The sequence below is a fragment of the Vidua chalybeata genome, chromosome 16 (genome assembly GCF_026979565.1).
Source record: "Vidua chalybeata isolate OUT-0048 chromosome 16, bVidCha1 merged haplotype, whole genome shotgun sequence".
Classification (NCBI taxonomy): Eukaryota; Metazoa; Chordata; class Aves; order Passeriformes; family Viduidae; genus Vidua; species Vidua chalybeata.
Genome location: NC_071545.1, coordinates 15,060,755 through 15,075,236, shown reverse-complemented (window position 1 = coordinate 15,075,236; position 14,482 = coordinate 15,060,755). Strand labels below are relative to the sequence as shown.

Sequence of the window (14,482 nt, the reverse complement as noted above, 5' to 3'; positions counted from 1 at the left end):
TTCTAAAATGAAATATATATTTCTATATTCTAAAATATATTCTATATATCTATAAAATAGATTCTAAAATGAAATATATATTTCTATATTCTAAAATATATTCTATATATCTATAAAATAGATTCTAAAATGAAATATATATTTCTATATTCTAAAATATATTCTATATATATATATCTAAAATATATTCTATATATCTATAAAATAGATTCTAAAATGAAATATATATTTCTATATTCTAAAATATATTCTATATATATATATCTAAAATATATTCTATATATCTATAAAATAGATTCTAAAAGGCAATACGTGTTTCTATATTCTCAAATAGGTTCTATATATATTTATAAAATGGATTCTAAAATGAAATATATATTTCTATATTCTAAAATATATTCTATATATCTATAAAATATATTCTAAAGCCAAATATATATTTCTATATTCTAAAATATATTCTATATATCTATAAAATAGATTCTAAAATGCAATACGTGTTTCTATATTCTAAAATATATTCTATATATATATATCTAAAATATATTCTATATATCTATAAAATAGATTCTAAAAGGCAATACGTGTTTCTATATTCTCAAATAGATTCCAGGTATAGCATAGTCTAGAATTCTGTGTTCTAGGTAGGCTTTATTCTAAGGATGCACGTTCTGTATCCTGAATTCCACATTCCAGCGCCTTGCCCGCCTGCCAGCGCTCCCCGCGGGGTCGGTCACTGCCAGGCAGGGTGGCAGCAGGACAGGCCACTCTCACCCTGCCACTGCCCCTGTGCCACCGTCCTCGGCCGGCTCAGCCTCCTGGGGACAGCAGGGATTTGGTTCCTGGGGCGCTCCCAAAATCCTGCTTCCCAGTGGATGTTCCCAGGGAAAGAGTATAAACGGAGCGGAATTCGTTCAGGGTTGGATTTGATCCCAACCTAAGCAATGCTCTGGTTCTGGTGCTGCCCTGATTTGGGTTAAAACTGGGGGGGATTTGCCATGGTTTGTTCTGTTTTTGAAGGTTTCCTCCAGGGTTGGCCGCCCCGCTGAGCTGGTCAAACTCATTCCCAACGCTCTGGCCAGCTACATCCCAAAATCCCTGCTTGTTTTTGGGGAAGAGGAGCCAAACGTGCAGGATCTCAACAGCAAACCGTGGAGCAGAGAGCAGGTAAGGGGGGCTGGGCTCCTCCCTCCCCTCCCTGCCAGCCCTGCCCTCTGTGGGGCCGTGAATTCCACAAACCCCCCCTGGAAAGGGAGCCCTTTTCCCTGGAAAACCTCCGAGCTCTGCCTCTGCTTCCCAGGCTGCCATGTTCTTCAGTGATGTGGTGAAGGCAGAGCCTGACTTCAGCAGGTAAAGGTTTTCCTCCTCTCCTTCCTTTTTCTGCTTGTTTTCCTGGCAGTTCCCACCCTTCCCGTGGTGCATCCCACATCCACCCCCTGGAACCCACGGAAGCAGATGGGAAATGGGATGGGAACCCAAACACAGCCATGGAACACCCAGATTTACCAGGGCTCAGCTGTCAAATACACCCTGGGGCCACATCTGCTGTCTAAAGTGATGCTGCTGGCTCAGGCTGCACCTGGAATCTTGCTCCAGATTGCCTCTGGAAGGCATTTCCAAGCAGGGAATGCATTTCCCAACCTTCCAGAGGGCAATTCCAGGGATTCCTTTAGAGGGGCTGATGTGTGTTTTGGCGTATTTGAGATGAAAGTTACGAAAGCAGAGATTTATATGTGGAAGGAGCAGTGGGGTCAGCAGAGTCCTGCTCTGAATGCACCTTCCTGAAGGCTTTTCCCTTCTGATTTTCCTGCTGGGAATTCCCAGGCTCTCCCAGTCTGTGCTCCAGGGCTTCACCTGTGCAGCTGCCAGCGCTGTGGGGGCAGAGAGGTTCCAGGAGCTGGCCAAGGTCATGAGGAAGAAGAAGGTCAGGCTGGGCCAGGACCAGGTAATGCCCCCATTCCCAAGGGTTTGCTGTTGTCCTGCAGGAAATTGTTCAGCCAGAACAACCCTTAGGCTTCAGGGGCTGGAGCAGGGATGTGCCAGAGGGGGTTAGGATGGGTTTTGGGGACAGGTTCTTCCCCCAGAGGGTGACCCAGGGACAGGGGGGGTCGTTGGGGTGGCAGGGTGATCCCTGTGGCCCCTTCCTGTGAACAAATGTCCTGAGTGTCCTTCCCGCAGCTCGGAATTTCCCTGAAGAGAGGAGCACTCCAAACCCTCTGATTTCCATCTTTTTGTCTCCTCTCTCTTTTTTTTTTTTTTTTTTTTTTTTTTTCTTTCTTCAGAGCAGTGCAAAACCCTTTGTGGATTCTTTGCTTTTTTGTTGCTTCTGCCAGGGTCAGGATTAAATTCATGAGTCAGTAGTTCTTGTTCAGACTCAGATGTTTGTTAGTTCCCATCCCTGTCACAGTCTCACAAACCCTGAGTTCTGCAGCACTTCACTCCAACAAACTAAAAATGCAGCCCCGTCTCTCTCTCTACAAGGCTTTTTAAGGATAAACTGAGCAATTAAGAAATGACACCTGAATTATTTTCACTTTTAACCCAATAACCAACCACCCATGCCCGCAATGGGGACTTTTTATCCAATTACACAAAACCACCCAAACCCATGGGGGAGAAGGGGAAGAAGGACCAGCCTCTGCCTTAAAACAAAATATTTATTACTACATTCTAAAATAGATTCTATAAATACTATATTCTAAAATGCTATGTTCTAGATATACTATATGCTAAAAATACATCTTTTATATTCTATATTCTAAAGCTTTAAACTCTTACGTTTCCCACCATGGGATGTTACTTCTATCCAAACTCCACACCCACAACCCCAGCTCTGTCATTCCATTTTGGAAGCTTCTCCACGGCCTCAGGTCAATGCAATTCTCTTGGGGGCTTGCCAGCACAGAAAGCCTGAAATTCCCACAATCTTGACATTATTTTACCTTTTCCCTGTGTTTCCTGGTGCTTCCTCTCCTTGATGCCATCCCTGGTGTCCCTCCAGCTGAGCTGCTTGCTGAAGTTGGTGACTCTGCATGGGATTCCCAAGGATTGGGACAGTTATCCCCAAGACCTGCTGCTGTTTTTGAGGTAACTCTGCTGTGCTTTTCATCCCGTTGCCTTAGAGCAACATAGGGAAAAATGAGGATTAGTTTATAGCCAGGCTGACTGATTTTATTTCTAGCTCAGAGTTGTTTAGGCTTCTTCCTGGGGAATAAAAAATGGGATTGCAGAAAGCTGCAGGAGGGTAGATTTGTGTGAGAAATGGGAATAAATCCTTCCTTGTGAGGGTGGGGAGGCCCAGGTTTCACAGAGGAGCTGAGGCTGCCCCATCCCAGGCAGTGTCCAAGGCCAATTTTAGCATTCCCAGGCCTCTGAATGTGCTTTTCCCTTACAACACCAAAGAAAACAGGGAATAAAGTGGATTCCCCTGTTCCAGCACCTTCCTGCTGTGGTTCTGTACCCAAACCCTGAACAGTTTTAAGCTGTGTCTCACACAACAAAATTCCATCAGGTGAAAACTGATTTTTTTTTTAAGAACCATTTTTTAAACTCAAGGGATTTTAAAAGGATTTAATGGCATAGAAGAAAACTGGGGGAAGAGCAGCTCCTGGAGTTCAGTGTGGAAGATGTTTTATCAGACACGGGATGTGCTGAGCTCGATCTCATTCCCTAAAATTCATGGAGTTTGTCTTCCCAGCCCCTCAGACTATGCAGCCACAGGGAACTGCAGCCAGTTCTTCACCAACGTTGGGAAGGCAAACGTGGATGTTCTGCCCAGGGAGGCCCCTCAGAGGCAGCAGCTGCTCCTGGAGGCTCTGGAGTGTCTGGTATGAGGAGAGGGATTGGGGTCCTGCAGGAATTGGGGTCCTGCAGGAATTGGGATCCTGCAGGGATTGGGGTCCTGCAGGAATTGGGGTCCTGCAGGGATTGGGGTCCTGCAGGGATTGGGATCCTGCAGGGATTGGGGTCCTGCAGGAATTGGGGTCCTGCAGGGATTGGGGTCCTGCAGGGATTGGGATCCTGCAGGGATTGGGGTCCTGCAGGGATTGGGATCCTGCAGGGATTGGGGTCCTGCAGGAATTGGGATCCTGCAGGAATTGGGGTCCTGCAGGGATTGGGGTCCTGCAGGGATTGGGGTCCAGGGATGCTCCATCCCAATTAATGCCTCTGCCTTTATTCCAAAGAATTCCTGGCACACAAATAAACAAGGAAAATGATGAGACCCTGGGATTGGAATCCTGCAGGGATTGGGGTCCTGCAGGGATTGGGGTCCTGTAGGGCTTGACTGGGGTCCTGCAGAGCTTGGGATCCAAGGATGCTCCATCCCAAGTAATGCCTCTTGCTTTATTCCAGAGAATTCCTGGCACACAAATAAATAAGGAAAATGCTGAGATCCTGCAGGAACTGGGATCCTGCAGGGCTTGGGATCCTGCAGGAATTGGGATCCTGCAGAGCTTGGAGTCCAGGGATGCTCCATCCCAATTAATGCCTCTGCCTTTATTCCAGAGAATTCCTGGCACACAAATAAACAAGGAAAATGCTGAGATCCTGCAGGGTTTGGGATCCTGCAGGGATTGGGGTCCTGCAGGAACTGGGATCCTGTGGGGCTTGACTGGGATCCTGCAGGAATTGGGGTCCAGGGATGCTCCATCCCAGTTAATGCCTCTGCCTTCATTCCAGAGAATTCCTGGCACACAAATAAACAAGGAAAATTCTGGGATCCTGCAGGGCTTGGGATCCTGCAGGGCTTGGGGTCCTGCAGGGATTGGGATCCTGCAGGAACTGGGATCCTGCAGGAATTGGGATCCTGTGGGGCTTGACTGGGATCCTGCAGGAATTGGGGTCCAGGGATGCTCCATCCCAATTAATGCCTCTTGCTTTATTCCAGATAATTCCTGGCACACAAATAAACAAGGAAAATGCTGAGATCCTGCAGGGTTTGGGATCCTGCAGGGCTTGGGATCCTGCAGGAATTGGGATCCTGCAGGAATTGGGATCCCGCAGAGCTTGGGGTCCAGGGATGCTCCATCCCAATTAATGCCTCTGCCTTTATTCCAGAGAATTCCTGGCACACAAAGAAACAAGAAAAATGCTGAGACCCTGCAGGGCTTGGGATCCTGTGGGGCTTGACTGGGATCCTGCAGGAATTGGGATCCTGTGGGGCTTGACTGGGATCCTGCAGGAATTGGGGTCCAGGGATGCTCCATCCCAGTTAATGCCTCTGCCTTCATTCCAGAGAATTCCAGGCACACAGATAAATAAGGAGAACGCTGAGATCCTGGGCTGGCTGGTGTGTGACCTGGGTGGGGAGTACATCAGGAGTTCTGGGGGCAGTTTGCTGAAGGATTTGAGCCAGTGTGGATCTTTCCTGCCTGAGCAAGAAGAGGCCATCAGGGACGTCCTCAGCAGTGGCAACACCACCTTTGGGTATGGGTTTTTCTCCTGGACTGTTCCCTTCATCAAACCCATCGTGCTATTAAGGCCTGAGTGAACTCCAGCCAAGCAGCTCGATCAAAACCCCAAAATCTTCTTGCTTTTGAGCTTTGCACTGGGTCTTTTATGTTGTTTAGTTGAAATTATTTCAGTTGAAAGGCCTGGGTGTAATTCTCCTCAAAAATAAGTGGTCACTTCTGTGTCTCTCTTGCTCTTTATAAAAGCTTTTCCTCTTAAAAAAAAAATTAATTGTCCATTAATCAAACTTCTCTGACTGGCCTGGTGATCACAGGTGAGCTCAAGCTGTTGCTCAGGCCCAGATTTCCAGGAGCCAATCTGCCTCTGCCTGCCCAGTCAGAGATGTTTGATAAATCCCTATTCTAACATGCAGGGAAGCAAAATATTTCCCTTCCCGTGTCAGTTGCCCCAAGATCTTGGCGCTGAATTGGGCCAGAGTGAGCAAGAGAAATTCCTTGGATTCCAGAAAGAGCCTTAAGAAAAGAATGTGTTTGCTCAAGGCCGTTTTCCCACCCAGCTGCTCTGATTTATGTCCCGGACAACTTCTCCTGCTCTCCTGCAATGACCTTTGGTGCAACAGGGAGTGATTGAGGTGTTGGAGGGTTTAAACCTGATGTTTTCTTAGTGCCACGTGTAACGAGGATGTAATCCCGGGGGATTTAAAGGTGGATTTTTCAGTTTTGCTCTTCCTTGAGAGGTGATTCCTGCTCGTTTCTGTTGTAGCTTTTTGTTAGAGATAGAAATGGGACAGATGAGACACTGGTTTTTAATTTTTTTTGTGTAGAATAGCTGAATTTTTACTGTATATAGCTCATTTTATATGATATTAGAAGGTACTGTGTTTGAATTTAATAGGTTAGTAAATGATTGAAACTCAGTTGATTTCTTGGTAATGGATAGTGTATATGTTTATTAAACTTCTTCTAGATAGTCTATATATTTTCTTTATGGATTTTTATGGGATAGATGTCTTATTTTAGTAGGTGCAAACTGTTGTCTTACAAGAATAGTTATGTGAATTGTAGTTTTCTTACAAGATTGTTATGTAAATTAATTTTCATTTTTATAAGTGTTTTTAATAAGTGTTTTTATTTTTTTGTAAATTTATTTTTATTTTCCTATGGAAATTCAATAGGTGAGCTTAGTAAGGTTTAAATTACGTTTTATAAAGCTTTTCTTTTCCTAGGTTTGACTTACTTGCCCCACGTGTTTGTGTGCAGGCCTCCTGCGGCGTGGTCAGCGTTCACCCTGAGCGAGCTGAGCGGGCTGATCCCCGTGCTGGATCCCAGCATCCTGCAGCAGATCCCCAGGGTGGGCCTGGGGGGCTTTGGGAAGTGCTGCTGGGCTGGGAGGGGGGCTGGGGGCTGCTGGGGGTGCTGAGCCAGCCTGACCTTCTGCCTTCCCAAAGCACCTGGGGCCACAGGGATGGGGATGTGCGGGAAGGGAGGCTCCACGGAGCTGCTGGTGCCTGGAACAGAGGCTGGGCAGAGTTCAGGAATAAAGCAGGGATTTATGAAAAGGCTTTTTGGGGCTGCTGCTCAGCCCTGAGAGGCCCCAGGGCCCTGGGGAGGTGGGATGGAAGAGCCCCAGCTCTGCTGTGGATGTCCCCACTCCCAATCAGGACAGTGGGAGGGCCGTGTCCCAATCCCAGATCCTACCTGAGCTCCAGGAGCATGAGCAGGGATATCCTGCTCATCCCTTCCAGCCACCAGAACAATTAATCTGCAATTTGGGGTGCTGCTGGTGCCTGGAGAGGCTGCCTGGAACAGAGGCTGGGCAGAGTTCAAGAATAAAGCAGGGATTTATGAAAAGGCCCTCAAAGGATGCACCTTGGGCAGTACAAGGGCCTGGCCAAGGCTCCACCCAAGATGGACCCTGGCTCAGGAGTTTTCACACTTTTCTAAGTTTTGTTCCATTTGCACACTGGGGTTCAGTGTCCAATTCCAGCTCAGGTGCTGCAGTCCCACCCTCCCAGGCTGCTCTCCTCCATTCCCTGCTGTTTGCACTTCTTGGGGCTGAAGCTGCAGCCGTGTCCTTGGTTCTGGGGCTGGAAAAGGATTGTTCTGTGTGCCTGAGCTGTGAGGAGAACTTGCTGACCCTTCAAATGGAGTTGAGAGTTATAAACCAATGCAGTCCCGAATCTGGAAACCATGAAAGCTCCAACTTAAGGCACCAGAGATGACAGGCTGGAACTGCAAATCCAGCCCTTCCTGTCACCTGGGGAGAGCAGGAATCACTGCTGGTGCTTTGTGAGGAGCTCCAGTCACCGATGGGCTGGGGGAAAGGGGGAATCGAACATTTAAGGAATCGCTTTTGGTTCAGGATCTCCAGGCTCAGAGCCCGGTGTGTGAGGAGCAGGGGCTGTGCTGGAGGCACACCCAGCATTCCCAAATCCCCCTGATGATCCCTTTTCCTTGCAGAAGGCTTTGACCACCTGGCTGAGGAACTTTGCCTGGGATTCCCCCCTGTCCAGGGAGGAGCTGGCCACCGTCGTCGGGGAGCTCCTGCCCCGCCGGCACAAGCGAGCGGACGGTACGGGAGCTCCCCCTGATCCAGACCATTCCCTCTGGGATCAGGGGTCACCCTGACACTCCCTCTGGGATCAGGGGTCACCCTGACACTCCCTCGGGGACCAGGGGTCACCCCGGAGCTCCTCAGGCCTCGGGAGGGGCTCCCAGGGAGGTTTGGAGTGCCCATCCCTGGAGGTGTCCGAGGAGCTCAGTGCTGGTGACAAAGTGGGGATGGGGCACAGATCAACCTTGGAGGCTTTTCCAGCCAAAATGACTCTGGGGCCCAAAGCTTGGAGCCAAAGGATTTAACTGAACCCTGAGTTTGCCATGGCTTCAGCAGGTTGCCCAGCTGAGCTGGAGATAACAGAGACAATTCTGAACGATGAGCTGATGCCTGCCTACTACACCCCCGAGCAGCTGCGCGCCTGCCTCCGGAATTCCTCCCTGGAAAATCACCTCTCCCAGGTCCTCACCTACCCCTTCAGCAACCCCCAGCTGGCTGTGCTGAAGGAATACCTGGAAGAGGTAATTCCAGCCCAAAAATGTCCAATTTCCACTGATGGGATCTCTCATGGGCTTGTCCTGGGGATTTTAGGATCTCCAAGGATAGGAGTCAAATTTCCACTGATGGGATCTCTCAGGGGCTTGTCCTGGGGAATTTAGGATCTCTAAGGATGAGGCTCAAATTTCCACTGATGGGATCTCTCAGGGGCTTGTCCTGGGGAATTTAGGATCTCCAAGGATGAGGCTCAAATTTCCAGTGATGGGATCTCTCAGGGGCTTGTCCTGGGGAATTTAGGATCTCCAAGGATAGGAGTCAAATTTCCACTGATGGGATCTCTCGGGGCCTTATCCTGGGGAATTTAGGATCTCCAAGGATAGGAGTCAAATTTCCACTGATGGGATCTCTCAGGGGCCTTGTCCTGGGGAATTTAGGATCTCCAAGAAATTTCCACTGATGGGATCTCTCAGGGCCTTATCCTGGGGAATTTAGGATCTCCAAGGATGAGGCTCAAATTTCCACTGATGGGATCTCTCGGGGGCTTGTCTTGGGGAATTTAGGATCTCCAAGGATGAGGCTCAAATTTCCACTGATGGGATCTCTCAGGGGCTTGTCCTGAGGAATTTAGGATCTCCAAGGATAGGAGTCAAATTTCCACTGATGGGATCTCTCAGGGGCCTTGTCCTGGGGAATTTAGGATCTCCAAGAAATTTCCACTGATGGGATCTCTCAGGGCCTTATCCTGGGGAATTTAGGATCTCCAAGGATAGGGCTCGAATTTCCACTGATGGGATCTCTCGGGGCCTTGTCCTGGGGATTTTAGGATCTCCAAGGATGAGGCTCAAATTTCCACTGATGGGATCTCTCGGGGGCTTGTCTTGGGGAATTTAGGATCTCCAAGGACAGGGCTCAAATTTCCACTGATGGGATCTCTCATGGGCTTGTCCTGGGGATTTTAGGATCTCCAAGGATAGGAGTCAAATTTCCACTGATGGGATCTCTCAGGGGCTTGTCCTGGGGAATTTAGGATCTCCAAGGATAGGGCTCAAATTTCCACTGATGGGATCTCTCAGGGCCTTGTCCTGGGGAATTTAGGATCTCCAAGGATGAGGCTCAAATTTCCACTGATGGGATCTCTCAGGGGCTTGTCCTGAGGAATTTAGGATCTCCAAGGATAGGAGTCAAATTTCCACTGATGGGATCTCTCAGGGGCCTTGTCCTGGGGAATTTAGGATCTCCAAGGATGAGGCTCAAATTTCCAGTGATGGGATCTCTCAGGGCCTTGTCCTGGGGATTTTAGGATCTCCAAGGATGAGGCTCAAATTTCCACTGATGGGATCTCTCAGGGCCTTATCCTGGGGAATTTAGGATCTCCAAGGATAGGAGTCAAATTTCCACTGATGGGATCTCTCAGGGGCCTTATCCTGGGGAATTTAGGATCTCCAAGAAATTTCCACTGATGGGATCTCTCGGGGGCTTGTCCTGGGGAATTTAGGATCTCCAAGGATGAGGCTCAAATTTCCACTGATGGGATCTCTCGGGGGCTTGTCCTGGGAATTTAGGATCTCCAAGGATAGGGCTCGAATTTCCAGTGATGGGATCTCTCAGGGCCTTGTCCTGGGGATTTTAGGATCTCCAAGGATGAGGCTCAAATTTCCACTGATGGGATCTCTCAGGGGCTTGTCCTGGGGATTTTAGGATCTCCAAGGATGAGGCTCAAATTTCCACTGATGGGATCTCTCAGGGGCTTGTCCTGGGGATTTTAGGATCTCCAAGGATGAGGCTCAAATTTCCAGTGATGGGATCTCTCAGGGGCTTGTCCTGGGGAATTTAGGATCTCCAAGGATGAGGCTCAAATTTCCACTGATGGGATCTCTCAGGGGCTTGTCTTGGGGAATTTAGGATCTCCAAGGACAGGGCTCAAATTTCCACTGATGGGATCTCTCAGGGGCTTGTCCTGGGGAATTTAGGATCTCCAAGGATGAGGCTCAAATTTCCACTGATGGGATCTCTCAGGGGCTTGTCCTGGGGAATTTAGGATCTCCAAGGATAGGGCTCAAATTTCCACTGATGGGATCTCTCAGGGGCTTGTCCTGGGAATTTAGGATCTCCAAGGATAGGGCTCGAATTTCCACTGATGGGATCTCTCAGGGCCTTGTCCTGGGGATTTTAGGATCTCCAAGGATGAGGCTCAAATTTCCACTGATGGGATCTCTCAGGGGCTTGTCCTGAGGAATTTAGGATCTCCAAGGATAGGAGTCAAATTTCCACTGATGGGATCTCTCAGGGGCCTTGTCCTGGGGAATTTAGGATCTCCAAGAAATTTCCACTGATGGGATCTCTCAGGGCCTTATCCTGGGGAATTTAGGATCTCCAAGGATAGGGCTCGAATTTCCACTGATGGGATCTCTCGGGGCCTTGTCCTGGGGATTTTAGGATCTCCAAGGATGAGGCTCAAATTTCCAGTGATGGGATCTCTCAGGGGCTTGTCCTGGGGAATTTAGGATCTGCAAGGATGTTAATCCACTGTCTCTCAGCTCCTCTCCCAGGTTTTCACCACCTTTACTGGGAAAATGCTTCTTTCTTATCTCTTATTTCTACGTCTAATCAGAGTTTGCCTGGCCTGTTGGCCCTCAGCCTTTCACAGGGCACCTCTGAGAGCAACGTGGCTCCATCCTCCCTCCAATCCCTGTCTGAGAGATGAAACCAGCCCTAAAATCCTCAGTCCACCTTTCCCTCAGCCCCGCTCCGTCCCCATAAACCGCGGTGTCTCCGCAGAGGTATCCCGATGGTTATCCCGAAAACGTGCTCTCCAGCATGGGCCCGTTCCTTCCCCTGCTCAGCCCGGAGGAGATTTCCAGCTGGAAGCTGAGCTCAGCTGACATGCTGGCTGCATTCCTGAAAACCCAGCCCCGGCCCTCGGAGTCCCTGGTAGGGGCTTGGCGTTGCTTTCCTGGCTTTGGGGGCTGGTTTGGGATTCGCTGAGGGGGTTCCCAGGTGGTTGAAGCATCTCTGGTGCTGGAATTTTGGGTGGCCCAACGAGCATAAGCTTTATAAAAGAAAGGCTTCATAAAATCAGGCCTTTCTGTTCTAAGCTAACCTGTTAAATTCCCATTAAAAAAAAAGAAACAACACAAGAATAAAAATCAGTTAGTACAACAATCTATTACTGTAAAAAAAACAGTTCACACCTATAAAACAAGAAGTTTATCCCATAAAAATCCATTAAAAATATAGAAACATACCTATAAAAGAGTTCCATAAACATATAACAGATATATAAATATATAACATATATTGTTTAATAAACAATAACCCTTACCAACCAATGAACTAAGTTTCACTAGATTAAATTCAATTAAACACCAATTAAATTCAAACACGACACCTTCTAATACCGTATAAAAATGGTATGCCGTAAAATAATAATAAATAATAAGTAATAAAGAATAAAGAATAAAGAATAAATCAAATAAATAAATAAATAAAAACAAATAAATAAATAAAAATAAGTAAATAAATAAATAAATAAAAGAATAAATAAAATTAAAAATTAAAATACCAAAATAATATAAATGGTGTACAATACAAAAAACAACTATTCTACATAAAAAACCCAAATATCTCATCTCATTTCCATCTCTACCACAAAACTCACAGCAACACGAACAGATCTGAAATGGTTCCGTTGCATTTTTGTAGGCATCAAATACAGACTTTTCTTCCCGGGGGTGAAACCACACCTTCTGGTGCCATTAACTTCACCTAATTAACTGTGTTCCCCAGGCCTCAGCAGCAATTAAACGCTACGTGGAGCTGGGCAATGCCCTGAATGCCACGGCCCTGGATGCCATTGGCACCGAGTACGTGTGCCTGCTGAATGCCACCCAGCTGAAAGCCATCGACCCGCCCAGCCTCAGGTGAGCCCCAAATCGGGCTGTCCTGGGCTTCTTCCAAAAGCCCTTCCCCATCCTTCCCCTTTTTTTTTTGCTCTCAGGGAAAGGGAATTTAGGAAGCACCTTCGAGCCTGCCGGGCAGGGCTCGGATTTCCAATCAAACTCTGTTTATTTCAGCCCAGCAGGCTGCGAATCTGACTCTGTGCCCGCTTTCGTCTGCAAAAAGAGTGAATTAAATTGGATTTCACAGAGTTACTGAGTCCTTAAGGCTGGGAAAGGCCTCTCAGATCATCAGCCACCGCCGTGGTCACCACTAAACCATCAAGTGCCACATCCTCGTGGCTTTTAAGCATTTCCAGTTTGAATTCCTCAGCAAGGCTGAGTGAAACGAAATGAAATTAATTAATTACCACTTGGCAAAGTGGTAATTACGGATTTATTGGGCACCATCAGAGCCATCATCCCTTGAAGGAGAAATTCTCAGCAGGAGACTGGGCCGTTGTTTTTCCTCTCAGCTTCTCTGCATAGAGCTGGGAATTGGGGATCACCTGTGCTGTGCAGGGAAACCCAGAAAAACACTCAGAATATGCAAAAGTTGAACATGTAAAAGCTATTTTCACCCTAAATCTTTATTTTCCTGCAGAGTGGTCTCTCTGAATCCTTCAGCCTGTTCCCAGGAGACGAAGAACCTCTTGTACCAGAAAGCCAAAGAAGCTTTCTCTGACCAGCACCATTTACCTGCTTACTATGAGCTGATTTTACCTTACCTGGGTATGTTAAAAAAAAAAAACAAAAAACAAACAGGATGCTGTGGGGAAAGAGAACTCTTAGCCACAAAATAAATGGGTATCAAAATCCATCGAAGATTTGGGAATTTTCAAAGTCAGGTTGCTAAAAGTTTGTCTTTCCAGCATAAAATATTCTCTGCCTGCTTTAAATTGTCCAAATCTGTTTCCAGACCATCACAAGGAAAATCGAACTCGGGATTTATCTCAAATCCCTTTTCCATGTCACAATTTTTTTTTTTTTTTCCCCCTGTTAAGCCAAAAATTTTTCCAAATTCCCCTCACCCTTCTTTCCCTCATCTGGCATGGCCACGGATTTTTAATGCCCAACAAAATAACTGCCAATAAAAGGAGGAGGAGCGTCCCCACGTTTTGCAGCTGGACCTCAGTGTGTTGCCAGCCCCAGCCCAATGGATTTTGGAGAAATCCTGATTTTGTGCAGAGTGCTCCTTTGGGGTCTGCCGTGCTTTGATACTCTCCTTGCTTTGGTGCCAGAGGGGGCTCCTGCTGCAGATCTCAAGGTTCTCAGCGAGCACGACGTGAACATGAACGTGGCCACCTTTGTGACTTTGAGAAGAGACTCGCTGATGGTGAGCTGGAATCCTTTCACCCCCTGCATTTTGTTGTGTTGAGTGCTTGGGGTTTGCCTCTCTTGCCCAGCGGTGGGAATCCTCCCATCCAAATTCCGTCAAACCCAGAACTCCTTCTGTTAGAGCAGCACAAAGTGGAGAAAGGGCCTGAAATTCCTTAAGGAGTAGAAATTGGAGTCCTGGATGGAGGCAAAGCCAGTGGAGGTGCCAGGGACAGGCCCACGAGCACAGACAAGGCAGAGGCACCAATTTGGGCAGAAACCCCACCAGGGACCCCCAGCTGAGTGCAGCACATTTTTTTTTTTTTTTTTTCTGCCCACAGAAATAATTTCCAGAGGGGTCCTTTCCATCCCAACCTTCCCACCCTGTTACATATAGGTAAAAAAAAAAAAAAACTTAAAAAAAAGAAAAAAAAACCTCTATAAAATGAAGTCTTGTGCCCTCAGCTAAGCGAATTGCAAGGTTAATAAACAGCCATAAGAAACCTGCCAACTTTTCCTAAGAATAGAATCCCATAATGATAAAAAACAACTTATTCTCATGAAAAAAAAAAAAAAAATCCTGACTGCAACAATTACTCACACCTAAATCGTTAAAGAAAAATATACCAACAGTATCTTAAAAGAAAAACAAATTACCAGCACGTTGGCACCTCTATGTGCTAACCAATCATAATTACTAACCAATTAAAAATAAGCACAGTATTTCTATAAAACCCTTATAAATGAAGGTATTGACTTCTTAAGAT

The 14,482-nt window shown here is 47.0% G+C and overlaps 1 protein-coding gene across 1 annotated transcript in view; it reads left to right on the top strand.

The window, feature by feature from the left end:
* Positions 1–14,482, top strand: part of LOC128796137 (mesothelin-like) — a 36,339-nt gene that overhangs the window by 18,733 nt on the left and 3,124 nt on the right. Inside the window, exons 14-26 of the mRNA XM_053957496.1 lie at positions 1,021–1,167; positions 1,301–1,350; positions 1,825–1,945; positions 3,002–3,087; positions 3,698–3,827; positions 5,237–5,427; positions 6,672–6,762; positions 7,872–7,983; positions 8,302–8,486; positions 11,242–11,394; positions 12,250–12,383; positions 13,003–13,130; positions 13,640–13,734. Of these exons, the coding sequence (XP_053813471.1) occupies positions 1,021–1,167; positions 1,301–1,350; positions 1,825–1,945; positions 3,002–3,087; positions 3,698–3,827; positions 5,237–5,427; positions 6,672–6,762; positions 7,872–7,983; positions 8,302–8,486; positions 11,242–11,394; positions 12,250–12,383; positions 13,003–13,130; positions 13,640–13,734 (1,623 nt within the window). The remainder of the gene's footprint in view (positions 1–1,020; positions 1,168–1,300; positions 1,351–1,824; positions 1,946–3,001; positions 3,088–3,697; positions 3,828–5,236; positions 5,428–6,671; positions 6,763–7,871; positions 7,984–8,301; positions 8,487–11,241; positions 11,395–12,249; positions 12,384–13,002; positions 13,131–13,639; positions 13,735–14,482) is intronic.